At 34.5% G+C, this 17,097-nt stretch overlaps 1 protein-coding gene across 2 annotated transcripts in view; it reads right to left on the bottom strand.

Annotated features, from left to right (window-relative positions):
• The window catches only part of SPTLC1 (serine palmitoyltransferase long chain base subunit 1), a 71,860-nt gene extending 62,663 nt beyond the window's left edge, over positions 1–9,197 (bottom strand). For both annotated transcript variants that reach the window (XR_012484552.1, XM_074280662.1), the window contains exons 1-2: positions 9,083–9,197; positions 4,708–4,815 (exon numbers count right to left, since the gene is read on the bottom strand). Coding sequence is in view for 1 of the 2 variants with exons in the window: in XM_074280662.1 (XP_074136763.1) it covers positions 4,708–4,815; positions 9,083–9,139 (165 nt within the window). In the remaining variant the exon portion in view is untranslated. The remainder of the gene's footprint in view (positions 1–4,707; positions 4,816–9,082) is intronic.
• Positions 9,198–17,097: the final 7,900 nt, after the last annotated feature.

Raw genomic sequence — 17,097 nt, 5'->3', positions numbered from 1 at the left:
AGAAAGAGGTATATATATATATATATATATATATACACACACACATATGTATATAAATGCAACATTTCCATATCAACTAGATCAAATAACACCCCTAGTCCTCAAAACTAAGATAACGGGCTTGTTTTACAAACATCAAAAGGCATGTATTTAGCTTCATCTAACTGTAGTAACCAAAAACATAGCTATGAAAAACCAATTCAAAAGCTACTAAAACTGAGTAAATTGTACTTCTGGGAAACAAAATGGTAGAATAAGCAGTAAATCACAGTAACCCTCTCATATTCTCCTCCAAACAATTACTATAGAATGGCCTGAATCAAATCCTGGAAATAGAAGAACTAGCAAACAGATGGGGTAAAACAATCTTTTAGTCCAAGAATCTTGGAAAATCATCAAAAAGGTCAAAGAATATGAACAGTCTTTTCAGATGAAGAAATCAAAGCCATCTATAGATAAAGTGCTCTAAATCACCTTTGTGTTAAGAAAAATGCAAATTTAAACAATTCTGAGGTACTACTTCACACCTATCAGATTGGTTAAAAAAGAAAAATGATAAATGTTGATTCCACAATACAAAACAGATCATAAAAGATAAAAGGACACACATTATTTATAGTAGCTCTTTTTGTAATGGCAAGACATTGAAAACGAAGGTATACTTACCAATTGGGGAATGGCTGAACAAACTGTGATATATGAATGGAATGTAATGCTATTGTACAATAAGAAATGATGAACAGGGAGATTTTAGAAAAATCCAGGAAAAACTTGTACAAAACCAATGCCAAGTGAAATAAACCAGTGTGGGCCACATTATGTAAAGATCAGCTATGAATGACTCAGTTCTCAGGAAGGAAAATGCTATCCATATCCAGATAAAGAACTGATGGATTCTGAATGCAGAACTTTTTCCATTTGAAAAGTATATTGAAAGTATACTTTTTCATGCTTTTTCCCCTCCTTCTGATTTGTTTATGCTTTCACAACTGTGACTAACATGGAAATATGTTCAACATGATAGCATATGTTTAACCTATACCAAATTAGCTTAAATCAAATTTTAGGAAAGGTGAGGATAAAAATGTGTAACTCAAAATCTTGTAAAAAATGAATGCTAAAAATTGTTTTGATATGTAATTGAGAAAAATTAGCACTAATGTTAAAAAATATACCAAATAAATCCATTTTCTCCCTATCATTCTACCTCTAGCCTTACAGTATTATTTGCAATAGTCTTATACTACTAATGTGGCTCTACAAGCAGATACTCAGAAGACCTTAATTAGAACTCTAAATCTATTATTTTTACTACCTGTATAATCTCAGACAAATCACTTCCTTCAGTTTCATGCCTCAAGAGAGTTCGAATTAAAAATCTAAGGTCATTTTCAGCACCATTATTTCATATGTATACTATCTCTAGTCTTTTGTTTCTAACCAACCTGAGAAATAAGCAGAGTATATGTTAACTGTAAAATGGGGTTTTACTCAAATTTTTAAATAGGATAAATGAGTGGTATGATTTGAGTAGCACTTAAATGTAAAATCAAAAATCTTTCCAGATATACCAAAAACTTATGTTTTGACTAGATTATGGGCATAGAAAATAGAGGAAAAATTTTGCATCGACAACCCAGGCTCAGTTTTTTTTTTTTTTAATAATAATAACTTTTTATTTTCAAAATACACACAAAATTTTCAACATTCACCCTTGCAAAACCTTGCTTTCTCCCTCCCTTCCCTGGACTCCCCCTTTTCTAGACAGCAAGGAATCCAATATAAGTTAAACATGTGCAATCCTTCAAACATATTTCCACATTTATCATGCTGCACAAAAAAATCAGATCAAAAAGGAAAAAAAATGAGGAAAAAAACCCCAAAATACAACAAAAAGGTGAAAATACAATGGTGTGATCCACATTCAGTCCCCATAGTCCTCTTTTTACATGCAGATGGCTCTCTCTATCATAAATCTATTGGAAGTTCAAGTCTCAGTTTTAAGGGAGTAATTATATAATTTCTAATTCTAACCTCCAACTCTAAATTCCAGGATACTTTGTATACCCACAACCTCCTGGACTCAACTACAAAACTGTGGATGAAACTATTCACTATTAGTAATAACAGCAAACAACTTGTATGCATTGTTAAGTACTAAACAACTTTATTATCTCATTTGATCCTCACAACAAGCTTGAAGGTTGGTGCTATTATTATTATTCCCATTTTACAGATGAGGAACTGAGGCACACAGCGCTTAACTGACTTGCTCAGGATCATTTAGCTAGTAAATATCTGAAGTAGGATTTGAACTGAGATTTTTCAGAGCTTCCTCAGTTCTATCCACTGTGCCATCTAGCTATCTGCTACTAGTACTGCATAAAAGGGAAAATTCTAAATGAAACAAGAAGAGGCAATCAAGAGATAAAATAGAAAATTTTAATTGTGATTTCATCAATCAATAAAACATATATTAAATACTTATTGCCAAGTTCTACGTCAGGTAGCTGATGATAAAATGACAATATTGAAATTATCTTTGCCCATAAGAAGTTTACTTTCTAATAGAAGAAATAACAAGAAGAATAAAAAGAAGAAATAACAAGAGCCCAGCTAAGTCATGATGAAAAACAGAAAAAGGGTGATTCTTTTTGTCATTCCGGAAAATGAACATAATATCAAGGAGATGACACCATGACATGCAAGTGAACTGAATTTAAGGAGGGAAGAATATGCAAACTCATTAGTCTTACTTTCTCCTCTGGAGCCATCTGGATCTATTGGCCAGATCATTATCCTCTTTTGTACATATTGAATATAATATGAGATATTTATGGGAAGTCTTCTTGAAAATGAAAACGATGCAGTAAAGAAATGATTCTACCTGGTACTTAAGAGATTACTTCCAGATGGATCAGAGATAGCTAAATCAACCTGAAAAAGCTGCTAAGAGAGAACCTGAAGTGTAGGAAAATAAAGTTACTTGTTTTAACATAACTCCATTTTGTATTATGCTACCATTTTGTGGGAGTATTTTCATGTTTATTTTTTCAATAATAAGATAACTATATTTGCTATACAGGTTGGGAAAAAACATGCATTTATAAACATATAACGACATAAACAACTAAAAATTAGAGAGACCCCAAGATAAAAGAAACCAAAAATGGGAAAACTTGGTAAACTCTACCTTATCAGGTCAATCAAGTTAATGTAAATAAAACAGATAACTGACTACCAATCAAAACTTGGATATAACCATAATGACTATAGTTAAATGTGCAAAACTTTGCAAGTCAAGTTGCAAGGGTCAAGAATAAGACAAGATCCTATGTTCTCTTGAGATTGAAACATCTCTTCCTCTCTCGCTCTCCCCATTCTCTTTGATTGAGAGCAATGCTGATCTGCCAGAGGAAGACACAAGGCCTCTCACTGGGCAGAGAGGAAACTATGTTGAATAGTGAAAAAAGACATGCTTACTGGGAAGCCCTGGGAAATCAGGTTGATGTTTGTTCCTGGTGGGATTAATTTTTGTACTGAATGCATTAGAATGCACTCTATTAATATAAAGTTTGATTGCTAGTATTGAGAAGTGTAAATTGAATTTGTGTTTCTATCACAATAATTAATGGTATGTAACTAATTTATGTGACAGTAAATCAGTTTTCCATCTTCACAGTGCATTAAGAGAGTAAGAGAGAAAAAAAAAAAAAGAGACTATAACTTTAGAATAATTCCGCTATTAGAAACATTGAAAATGATGTAGCCAAAGATACTTAAGCAGCCACATAAGCAGAACAAGAATCAAGAGAAAGCAATATTGTAAATACATGGAGAGATTTGTAAAAAACCCACAGAAACCAAAAACTAAGTAAGTGAAGGTCATGAAAATTATATGAAATAGAAAGGATATAATAAAGCAAATCCCTCTATGCATGTACTGGACAATATTGCAGATAAAAAATTACCAGGGCCCACAAAGGAATGAGAAAAAAAAGTATGCCTTTGGCAAAATGTACACAATGCCTTCAAATTTCTCCTTAAAAATAAAAAACTCCACCATCCTGTTTTTATACCAATATTTTCCCAAACAATCAAAAAAAAAATCTATTAACATTTATGTGCCTAACACAATGCTAGGCACTGGGGATATAAAGAATAGATAGAAAATGAAGGGGAAGGTAGTTGCAATTGTGTGTATGGGAAAGTATGTGTAAGTGCGGAATGGGGGTGGTCAGTAACAGCTTCATGTACAAGATGGCACTTGAGCTGAGCCATGAAAAAAACTATAGAGAATCTAAAATATAGTGATAAGGAAGGAGGACAAAATCCAATCATGGAAGATGGGGCAAAGGTATAAAGATGAGAGATGCAGTGCTGGGTGTGACAGTAAGAAATCTAAATCTGCTAAACCAAAGAGTCCCTGAAAAGACAGAATATTATTGAGGTTGGAAAGGTTGATTATTCAAAATGCTTTGTATATTGTATCTTATCAATTATATTTTGCTTTATATTAAATGATGATTTAAGACCTTCAAGAAAAATGGAAAAATATTTTTATTTTTATTACAATAACTTTTTAATTCAACATTAACCCTTGTAAAATCTTGCATTCCAAATTTTTCTCCCTCTTTCCCTTCCTCCCCTAGACAGTTAATAATCCAATATAGGTTAAACATTTGAAAAATATTTTTCATCTCTTACCTTGGCTGTGAGATCAGATCGTTCCTGTAATTTGTATGTTTTGGAGAAAAGAAGTCTGATTATCCAGAGAATTAGAATTCCTTCCAAAATAAGGTGATAGGCAGGAGCCTGCAAATCCAAACAAAAAAACTGTAACTATATTAATCTCTAAAATAAAATGAAATTTATTATTGGTATGATTTTTTAATCAAGGTGTTTCCTTTATTTTATTTATAAAATCTGTAAAATCAGGAAGTCTTAAACAAGATAACCCTAACTCTAAAGGCACGTGTTCCTTTCAGATCTAAATCTATGATACTAAAAACTAAATAATTTCACAGTCTGAGATTCAAGACTTCTCAACTCACAAAGAGAGGCATAAAAAATTATTTTAGAGACATTTCACTGATTCTGTAACCATTTTCCTGGTTACTTACATTAGAAATTTTAATTTACTTGCTGTATTTTTCAATTCTGTTCCTCTGAATTAGTCATAATGCTCTCCCACTCTGCCCTACAATTCTTTCAGAGCAAAGTATAAATATAGAACACTTTTCTTTGATGAAAAGATTGTCCTGAAGGGAGAGTTTTAAAGTCATTCAGGAAAATTGTAAAGTCAAAGAAGAAAACCACTGTCCTAAATCTCCACAATTATTTTTTTTAATGTACAAAGACCTTAATTGTACTTCATGAAAATATGTGAAGTATGATCTATATCCACATCAAGAACTTTCAAAGTATGAAGGTGTAACATATACAATATGATGACTACTATATTAAATGTTGATTAAATGCTTTCACCATTGAACAAATATTTGAAATGATTATATTTGTGAAGAATCTGAAAAAGCTTTAAGGTAAACTTTCTGCCTGTTTAACTAATATCTTTAAATCAATCAATCAACAAGTATTTATTATCTTTTCCATGGAATAAAGTGCCACTGTGCTAGGCAGTGGGATACAAAGACAAAAATTGTCCTTGCCTTTGGGAACTACTATGTGAATAAGTGCATGTGTGTATGTATGTATAAAATAGATATGAGGTGATGGGAGGTGATTGCTACAATGCAAAAGCATGAAATGGAGTTATAGGCAATAGGAACATTGTATACAGAAAGTAATGAATGTGTAATACGGCTGCAAAGAGACCAATGGGGAACATGTTATAATGTCCTCTCAATACTAAAGAAATTCCTGTTTGCTTCTAGAAGCAATGGGGAGTCACTGGAGCATGAGTAGGAAAAGCATTTTGGCAAATATATGGAAGATGGAGTGAAATGACATCGAAATGAAAGCTAAGTGCCTGAAGTAAAGTTACTTGTATGAATGGATTTGACAACTGATTAGGCTATGTAGGAGATAGAGGAATCCAGGATGACCCAAGGTTCTCAGATGAGGAGAGGTTGGCTTTAAGGAAAAAATGAATACTATTTTGGTCATTTTGAACTTTGAGATGCCTAGAGAGGCTATCTTAAACTCAGCATGTCTAAAACTGAAATTTTTCATCTTAAACCCTCCCTTCTAATCTTTCCCACTTAGCTTTGTAATCTCAACATTATCTTGGAGTCCTCATTCTACATATTTCAATAAGCATCAAATATGGCCATTTCTACCTTCATAGCACCTTATATTCTGATCTTTTTTTCCCACTCATACAGCTACCACTTTATTTTAGGGTCCTGATTTACTCCTTGCCTAGATTATTCCAATAATGTCCTACCTATTTAGACTTTCTGCCTAAAATCTCTCACTACTCCAAGTCCATTACATACATGAATGAAATTGTGATTTTTCCTTAGGTTCAAATCTGACCACCGACAACAATTCCAGTGGCTTCCAATCTCCTCTAGTGTCAAATACAAATTCCTGTTTAGCTTTTAAAGCCCTAAGCAACTGCATTTAGCCTTTTTCCAGCTTCACTAGACTTTATCCGTTCCTCTCACACTCCGCTATCCAATTAAATTAGCCTCATTATTTTCCTCACACGAAATATTCTATGTCTTTACAAAGGATTGGACCTTAGTTCCAGCAATCCCTCACTCCTTTACTTCCAGCTCATGAAGTCACTATGTACACTGAAGTCTTTCCAAATCTACCCCTCTTCCCAAAATACCTTGTATTTGACTGCTTTGTAAATATTAATATTTGTTAGCTGTACAGTTTTGCTCTATATGCTTATACATGGACTTTGTTTCTTCTATCAGAATAGAATGTCACTTCAAATAAGAAATGTTTCTTGCTTTGTACTGCTATCCCCAGCACTTAGTACAATGTCTGATTCACAGTAGAGACTTAATACTTGATGATCATATTCAAAAAAAGATAGTTTGTAGAACTAGAACCAGGAGAGAGACTAATATATAGAAGATCTGGGAGTCATCTACATAAAGAAAATTAAACAGTTACCAAATGACTAATAACCTATTTAACTAAGTAGGTTTAACTAAAACTGATAAAACTTACAACCAAATGTAATTTAATAAAAAAAAAAAAGAGAGAGAGAGAAAACAAATGAATATAGAGAAAGAAAAGAAGATCCCTAATGTCTTCTGCCTACATACTGCATTTTATATACTAAGCTCCCTTTACAAGTTCATATAAGATGTACACTAGAATGGAAAGGGGGTGGGAAAAAACAACACACAAAACTCCCTAAGCTGCTCTGTAAATTTGAACTACAACATAATTCATTTTGAGGAATAGGACAACCTATTGAGGGCTAGTAAATTACTCAACAACTTTAGCATTCCCAAACTATGGTTTACAGCTGGCAGATCTCAGAAAATTAATAAGAACCCCACCTCAAGGAAAAAAAAAGGTTATGGAAAACTTAAGAAAGCTCAAGGAAATTACATTCCCTCTTCCAAATTCTTTCATCATACTAAAGATATAGGAGGTGTGTGAGTGTGTGTACAATAAAAATGATCAGAGCATATAATAAAGAAACTTAATTACTTCCCCTAAACTGTAGTTCACTATATTTTTATTATTTTTTATATTTTATTTTATATTTATATATTTTATTATTTATTATATTTTATTATTTTTATTATTTATACATAGCTATCTAATCTATATAATTATTTTATTAAAGTAGGCCACCACTAAAGTAAGTGAGAGATTACTGGCTTGTTTCGCAATAGATTAGATGAAATAATACCTATTCTTCCCAACAAGAAAGAATTTTCTTTCATGTCCAAAACAAAAATCCATAAAACTAAAGTACAGCCTTAGAACCAGTTATCTAGTTTCCAGTGTTCTTCCATATTTCTCTTGTTAAAAACAAAACCACAAAAATTTATTTTTTCACTTCGAGAAAAACCTCACATTCATTTTTCCAAAATCCTATATTATCTTCCTTTTTTATGTCTTCAAAATTCATATCATTCTTTCTTTCTCATGCATTCATTCCATTTTCAACATGTAGCTAGATCTTTTGACTCTCAAACACATTTCCTAATTACATCCGGCTAACTTTTCCTTTTTATCACTTGGTTACTCCCCTTGAAAGAGCAAAATCAGTAATATCTTGTCAAGACCAATTTTCCAGAGGTAAGGCCCAGGTACTCACTCAGGGAATGAACGCCCTTTGTACTCACCCTCTGGCAAAATCATATTGTTATTGGAGTGCTTTGAGCAGCACTCATCCTCTGAGCTGAGACAAGCACCCTTGTTCAGTCATGAAGTCCTGCTAGGAATCAAACTCGTCTCCTTGTTGCTGTTTCCCCTCATTGCCAGGGATAAAGCTCACTGCCTATTATTAAGAATTAAGTAGTATTAAGATCTGCTCACACTAAAGCAGGTCCTTACTGAAGACTATGGGCTCCTGCACTATGTATTTGCTTGCAAGCTATTTCCTTCACTTTGAAATTAAACTAGTTTGATTCCAGGTTCTCTAGTCTCTAGCCTACTCTTGTAGGACTCTGGCCACCCACAGGTGAGAAGCTGGGTCTCTCTGGTTGACACTTTCAAATCTAGTTTTTGCCAGATCTAACCTCCTTAAATCGTCTCCTGGGCAAGAATTTTTTTTTTTTTTTTTGTCTTCGAATCCCAATGTACAGTACTTTGGCACAATGCAAGCAGTTAATAAATAATAATATTCGTCGGTTTGAATAGGCTCTCCCTAGTACAAATCACTTAATATCCCCCCTCCGCCTTAACCACACCGCTAATTGGATGAAAACAATCTCCAACTCTCTGCCGATCTCGCTCATTGGTTAGTTTACTTGTCAGTTCCCTAAAACCCGCCTCCTTGGGCCGCATCCAAAGAGTTAAAATGCCAGAAAAAGGCTGACTGGACAGAAGAAACGCTCCTCGCGCCTTCCTCCTTTAGGACTAAAATCCACGTCTATCATCTGGCAGCGTTTGCTGGAGTGGCGGGGTAAGGAGGACTCACCTCATACAATGCCTGAACCATCTCAACCAACACCCACTGCTCTCCAACCATCGCCATCGCAGGCGGGACGGAACTTCCGGGATTGTAAGGCACCGAGACGTAAGAGGCGCGTAATGAAGCGCGTTAGGCGGGGCCTTTGAATGCTGACGTCTTGGTTCGGTCAGATCTGGAGGTGTTTAGGCAGTTGCGGTACCGCCCAATTTGGGGAAATGTTCAGATTGCGTTTCAGTCATTTCTGTCTTCCAAATTTAGTAAAACTAGGTAATGTTGCACGCAGATCACATATTTATGTTTGGATGTGTATCTTAATGATACGGCTATTTTAAATTTATCCTGGAAGAGAAGACTTTCTAGAAATCCTTAAAAAAAGCATTCTAATCTAACTCCAAATTGACGTTAACCCCCAATGTAATCCACGAGTCCAGTGAAAAGCGTTTTTGTTTCTTTTTATGGCCCACAAATGCAACATCACAAATTTCCCCAAACTTTTTTTTTTTGTTTTCTCCAAACCACTCACTTTTAGATAAGGTTTGCAGGCACCGCACCGCGCGGAGAAAACCTTCTAAATTACGCTGTCTTGTCGTTTCCCTAGTGGGAAAACCTTACACATCGGCTCTTGGAATCTTTACCTGAAAGCTCTTTCCAACCACCCAGATATTCTAACCTTGCAGAGAAACTTCCACCGATGAGGAGCTGTGCCCACTAAGGCATCCCACACCATTTTCTGATAGCTATAATTTTTAGGTAATGCTTTCCTCTTTTCAGCTAAAATCTGCTCAGCTGTCATTTATACCCATTGGCCCCTAATTCTGTGGATAACCTCCTCCTACCTTCACCCCTCTGCCCAGAAAAAAACCGGAATTCCTTTTTGTACTTCTGAATTATGAAAACCTTGCTTCATACAATTTTACAACCAGGTGCTACAAATGTAAATATTATTTTACATATTGTGTGGTAAGGAAATGGTGAGGGGTCACCATTTAATAAAAAAAGCTGGAGAGAGCTCTAGAGAAAAGCAAAGTTTATTGTACATTCTCGCGAGAAGGGGAGAAGGGCGTCCCACTCTTCGAGTAGACTATCGAAGAGAGGAAGCGCCTCCTGTGGGCAGGACAGCACCTTTAATCCCTAACGCAAAACGCCCCCTCCCACCACTGACCCTCATCCTCATTGGCTGAGAGTCTTACATTCTAAACGGGAGATCTACCCATGAAATTGAACTTGACCAATAAGTACATAGTTGCCCATATTTGGATGAAATAGGGAGATGTCATAGGAGGGGAAGGCAATGCCCTTCAGAGTCCTTCAGGCCTACTCGAACTCTGAAGTAGATGAAGCCTTACTCGATTTTCACAACTGTCTTGAAAGATCTCACCTCATCTCATTCAATATGATGAAAAGGCTTATAGAAGTTAAGAGGCTGACTCACAATGCCAGTAAATTTTGGAGGTCTTGTTGATTGCAAAATTCTCCAATACACTAATTGCCTATATGAAGAAACCCTAAATTCCAGGTCTAGATTGCTTTCTGTTTCAGTAAGTGGTCTGTTAACATTATGCAGGGAATATATGGTATCTTCAGGTTTAGACTAGTATTTTCTCAATGTAATATCTTACCAGTAAGTTAATAAAAATTAAATATCTACTATGTGCCAGGCATTTAAGCACTGCAGAATATGGAAAAAAGGCAAAAGGTAGTCCCTTCTTATAAAGAGCTCACAGGTTAATGAGGGAGACCACATACAAACCACCAAGTACAAACAAGTTCTATGAAGCATAAAATTAGAAGTAACCAACAAAGAAAAGACACAAAATTAAGGGGGGGGGGGAAGGCTTCCTGATTAATATTCTAATTAATTTGAATATTTAATTAATATTCCTAATATATAATAAAAACACCAATAGTATTTTTATTAAACTGTGGGATTTTATCTGGGACTTGAAGGAAGCAGGAAATGGAGATAAGAGAGAACTCTCCCTGCATGAAGGAAAATCAGTGGAAATGCTTTAAGTCAAGAAATGAGGATCTTTTGAGAAAAACATAAAGGAGGGCAGGATCACTGGATCACAGATTAATTGGGATAGCAAGTGAAAGAGGCATAAAATACAGAAAGATCTGAAAAGGGGAACAGGGAGTTTGGGAGAGTCTTTAAATACTAAGTAGAATTTTACATTTAATTCTGAAGATGAAGTTTATTGATTAGGGAGAAGGAGAATTGACACAGTAAGATCTGTGAAATTGCTGTATTGTCTATTAATGATTGAAGATTGTATCTAATCACTGGAATCTGTAATTGGGAAGACAGTTTGACTACTTAACATTAGAGTCCATAAGATGGTACATCTTTATAACAGTACCTTCTCTATTTTTCTGGGGTTCAGCTTGAATTCTTGTCCCAGATTTAGGGTACTGGGATAAGTGATGAATTCCTGGAATCATGAGATATTCTATCTAGTCATAAGTCAAGGGTTGCTTAACACTGGATTTTCTAGAGAATATTGATTAACTCTGTTGTCCTGAATCTGGAAATCCTCTCTTGTAAATCAGACTAAATGTGAGCCCACTCTATAGTACCTTTGTCAATTGGATAATGTTCTAATGAATTTAATGGCCAGTGAAGGGCTCTGGATGTCAAGTTATTTGCAACTGCTAGCATTGTTAAATAAATCGATCATGCTTGGAGACCTTGTACCTGAGTGTCTCCTTATTGTAGATTTTTATCAGGATAATTGGTGACCCCATTTGGAACCCAAGTGAAAGCATCCAATCTGGAACTTCTCAGAATTACTTTCAAAGGTCTCTTCTGTAAGTTGGATTCCCCCTCAGGCCTCAAGGTTAATTTTCTCCAAGAAAAATTAAGTGACTTAATGAAGGTTACATAGGTTGTAAGTATCCATTCCTCTTCTCACCTCTTCTTCATTTTCCATCTCTCAGATATGCCTTCTGCTGCTTTTTCTTCCTTCACCTAAGTCTCACATGATGAAGTAATCTTACTGCTTGGCAGGGCTAACTCCTTTACTTGTTCAAGTGATTTCATTCCATTCCATCTCTTCCTACAGATTGCCCTTTATATATATTTATTTATCCACATTCAATTCTATCCCTATTCAATCTCTGTCTACTGGCTTATTTCCTATTATTTAAAAACATGTCCATGTCTCTCCTATATTGAAAAAAGAAACACACACACACACACACACACACACACACACAAAACCAGCAAAACAATTACCAAACTGGTAATATCTCACTTAATGTTTCCACTATCATCTTATATTTCTTTTACCTTTTGTAGCTAAACTCCTTAAAAAGACTGTCTACCATGGGTGCCTCAACTTTCCTGTCACTCTCTTCCTAGCCCCTTACAATCTGGTTTTTAACCTTATCATTCCACTGAAACAAATCTCCCCAAAGTTGCCAATAATTTCTTTGCTGCCAAATCCAATGACTCAGTTCTAATTCTCAGTGATATCTCTGTAACTCTAAAACTGCTGATCGTTTTTCCTTGATACTCCCTTCTCTCTAGGTTTTTGGTTTTTTTCCCCCAAAAACGCTATTTCCTGGTTCTTATGCTGTCTGACTACTCCTTCACTGTGTCCTTTTCTGGATCCTTCTCCAGATCATGCTCATGTAGGTGTCCTTCACAGTTTTGTGCTAGGCTACTTTCTCTTCTTCTTTTGTATTATTGTACTTGATGAGCTTGTCAGCTCCCATGGGTTTAATTACCATCTCTATACTGAAGATTCTCATATTTATCTTGCCCCTATTCCTCTGCTGATGTCCCATTTTTGTTTGTTCAACTACCTTTCATACAGCTTGAAATGGATGTCTCAACAGATATTTTAAATTCATAAGTCTACTAATGCACTGTTGATATTGTTGTGAACTTATCTAACCATTTTGGAAATAAAATGGGTATAGAGGGTGCACACCCTCTGATCCAGAAATATTGCTACTAGGTTTGTATATCAAAGAAATATCCCAAAGAAATATTAAAGAAGGGAAAGGGACCTGTATGTGCCAAAATGTTTGTGGCAGCTCTTTTTGTAGTGGCTAGAAACTGGAAAAATGGATACCCATAAATTGGAGATTGGTTGGGTAAATTATGGTATACGAATGTTATGGAACATTATTGCTCTGTAAGAAATGAACAGAAGGATGAATACAGAGAGGATTGGAAAGACTTACATGAACTGATGCTGAGTGAAATGAGCAGAACCAGGAGATCACTATACACTTCAACAACAATACTGTAGGAGGGTATATTCTGATGGAAGTGGATATCTTCAACATAAAGAAGATCCAATTCAGTTGCAGTTGATCAATGATGGACAGAAACAGCTACACCCAGAGAAGGAACACTGGGAATTGAGTGTAAAATGTTTGCACTATTGTATTTCTACACAGGTTACTTATACCTTCGGAATCCAATTCTTACCGTGCAAAAAGAAATTTGGTTTTACACACATATATTGTATTAAGGATATACTGTAACACATTTAATATGTATGGGATAGCCTGTCATCTAGGGGAGGAAGTTGAGGGAGGGAGGGGAAATTTTGGAAAAGTGAATACAAGGGATAATCTTGTTAAAAAAAAATTACCCATGCATATGTACTGTCAAAAATTATAATTATAAAATTAATAAAAAAAAAGAAATAAAAGAAAAAGAAAAAAAAGACCTATAGCTACAAAAATATTTATAATCGTATTTTTCTTGGTTGTAAAGAATTGGAAATTGAAGGGGTACCCAACAATTGAGGAATGGCTGAGCAAACTGTGGTATATGATTGTGATGTTATAAGAAATGATGAGTAGGATAGTTTCATATGAATCTAGGAACACTTACATGAAATAATGCAAAGTAAAGTGAGTAGAACCAGCCATATTGTAATAATGATCTGCTGTGAATGACTTAGCTTTTCTGATCAATATATAAAATGATCCTTTTTTTTTTTTTTTTTTTTTTTGAGGACTTATGATGAAAATGCTGTTCACCTCCAGAAAGAGAACTGATGAAGGCTGGGGACTGATTGAAGCATACATTTTTTAAACTTTAAAAAAAATTTTTTTAATAATGCAATCTCTAGTGGTTATATTGAATTTATTTATTTTTTCTTTCTTAAATTAATTTTATAATCATTACATTTTTTGAGTACATATGCATAGGTGATTTTTTACAACATTATCCCTTGTACTCCCTTCTGTTCCGAATTTTCCCCTCCTCCCCTTCACCCCCTTCCCTAGATGGCAGGCATTCCCATACATATTAAATATGTTGTAGTATATCCTAGATACAATATATGTGTGCAGAACTGAATTTGTTGTTGTTGTTGTTGTTGTTGCAAAGGAAGAATTGGATTGCATTCAGAAGGTAAAAATAACCTGGGAAGAAAAACAAAAAATGCAAACATAAACTTTATTTTTCTTGCCTTTTTTTCTTTTTCTTTTCTTTTCTTTTTTTTTTTTTTTTGCTACATGGCTAATATGGCATGATTTCACATGAATAACTGATATCACATTTCATGCCTTTTCAGTGTGTATAGGTGAGGTACAGTAAGGGAGAGAAAGAACTCAAAACACAGAATTTCTTTATTATTATTATTATTATTATTTTTATTTTTTTATTCATTTTTCCAAATTATCCCCTCCCTCCCTCCACTCCCTCCCCCCGATGGCAGGCAATCCCATACATTTTACATGTGTTACAATATAAACTAGATACAATATATGTGTGTAAATACCATTTTCTTGTTGCACATTAATTATTAGCTTCCGAAGGTATAAGTAACCTGGGTAGATAGACAGTAGTGCTAACAATTTACATTCACTTCCCAGTGTTCCTTCTCTGGGTGTTGTTGTTTCTGTCCATCATTGATCAACTGGAAGTGAGTTGGATCTTCTTTATGTTGAAGATATCCACTTCCATCAGAATACATCCTCATACAGTATTGTTGTTGAAGTGTATAGTGATCTTCTGGTTCTGCTCATTTCACTCAGCAACAGTTGATTTAAGTCTCTCCAAGCCTCTCTGTATTCCTCCTGCTGGTCATTTCTTACAGAGCAATAATATTCCATAACCTTCATATACCACAATTTACTCAACCATTCTCCAATTGATGGACATCCAATCAATTTCCAGTTTCTAGCTACAACAAAAAGAGCTGCCATAAACATTTTGGCACATACAGGTCCCTTTCCACTCTTTAGTATTTCTTTGGGATATAATCCCAATAACAGCAATGCTGGGTCAAAGGGTATGCACAGTTTGATAACTTTTTGGGCATAGTTCCAAATTGCTCTCCAGAATGGGTGGATTCTTTCACAACTCCACCAACAATGTATCAGTGTCCCAGTTTTCCCACATCCCCTCCAACATTCATCATTATTTGTTCCTGTCATTTTAGCCAATCTGACAGGTGTGTAGTGGTATCTCAGAGTTGTCTTAATTTGCATTTCTCTGATCAGTAGTGATTTGGAACACTCTTTCATATGAGTGGAAATAGTTTCAATTTCATCATCTGAGAATTGTCTGTTCATATCCCTTGACCATTTATCAATTGGAGAATGGTTTGGTTTCCTATAAATCAGGATCAGTTCTCTATATATTTTGGAAATGAGACCTTTGTCAGAACCTTTCCTTTTAAAAATATTTTCCCAATTTGTTACTTCCCTTCTAATCTTGTTTGCATTAGTATTGTTTGTACAGAAACTTTTTAGTTTGATGTAATCAAAATCTTCTATTTTGTGATCAATAATGATCTCTAATTCTCCTCTGATCATAAATTCCTTCCTCCTCCACAAGAAGACCTCAACTTTTAAAAAATGAGCAAAAAAGAAAACAAAACAAAACAAAACAAAAAAAAAAAAAAAACCCTGACCATAGATAGCTTTTATGGAGAAAGAGAACATACCTCAAACCCTGAGGATCCTAAAGCAAATCAACACCAGATGAAGCCCAAAAGTGTGATATGAGTTGGTCCTCATTTCACAAGGCTTTCTTGGAAGAATTCAAAAATAATTTTAAAAGATAGAATAAACATGGGGAAAAGTAATGAGATCTTTGCAAGATGGTATGAAAAGGAAAATCAAAATTATCTGAAGAAAACTCCTTAAAAATAGGTGATAAAATGGAAAGAAACATAAATCCTTCCAAAATAGATATGAAAAAGAAATCAATTCATTAAAAAACAAAATTTGTGAAATGGAAAAAAAATGCAATGAACAAAACACTTCATAAAAAAAGTTCAATTGGCCAAATGCAATAGGAGATAAAAAAAAAGCTAACTGAAGAAAATAATTCATTAAATATTAGAATTGAACAAATGGAAGAGAATGAATCAATGAGACTTCAAGAATCAGTCAAACAAAACCAAAAAAAAGAAAAAGAAAATGTAAAATCCTTCATTGGAAAAAAAACTGAACTGGAAAATAGGTCTAGAAAAGAGATAATTAAGCATTATTGGACTTCCTGAAAACCATGATGAAAAAAAGAGCCTAGACATCATCTTTCAGGAAATCATCAAGAAAAACAGCCCAGATGCCCTAGAACCAGAGGGTAAAATAGCCATTGAAAGAATTCACCAATCATCTCCTGAAAAACAAAACAAAACAAAACAAAAAAAAAACCTTAAATGAAAAGTCCAAGGGAACATCATAGTTAAATTTCAGAATTATCCAATCAAGGAGAAAATATTGCAAGCAGCCAGAAGGAAACAATTCAAATATTGAGGAACCACAATCAGGATTACCCAGGACCTAACAGCTTCCACTTTAAAAGACTGAAGGGTATGGAGTCTGATATTTTTTAAAGGTAAAGGAACTTGGATTGCAGCCAAGAATCAATTATCCAGCAAAATTGAGCATCATCTTTCAGGGAAAAAGATGGACATTCAATGAAACAGGTGAATTTCATCTATTTCTGATGAAAAGATCAGAGCTGAATAGAAAATTTGATCTTCAAATATAGAATTCAAAAGAAGCATAAAAAGGTAAAAGGTAAAGAAAAAATAATTTTC

The sequence above is a fragment of the Sminthopsis crassicaudata genome, chromosome 1 (genome assembly GCF_048593235.1).
Source record: "Sminthopsis crassicaudata isolate SCR6 chromosome 1, ASM4859323v1, whole genome shotgun sequence".
NCBI classification, from domain to species: Eukaryota; Metazoa; Chordata; class Mammalia; order Dasyuromorphia; family Dasyuridae; genus Sminthopsis; species Sminthopsis crassicaudata.
The sequence above is the reverse complement of the archived record's forward strand: the minus strand, read 5'-3'. Positions and strand labels throughout refer to the sequence as shown.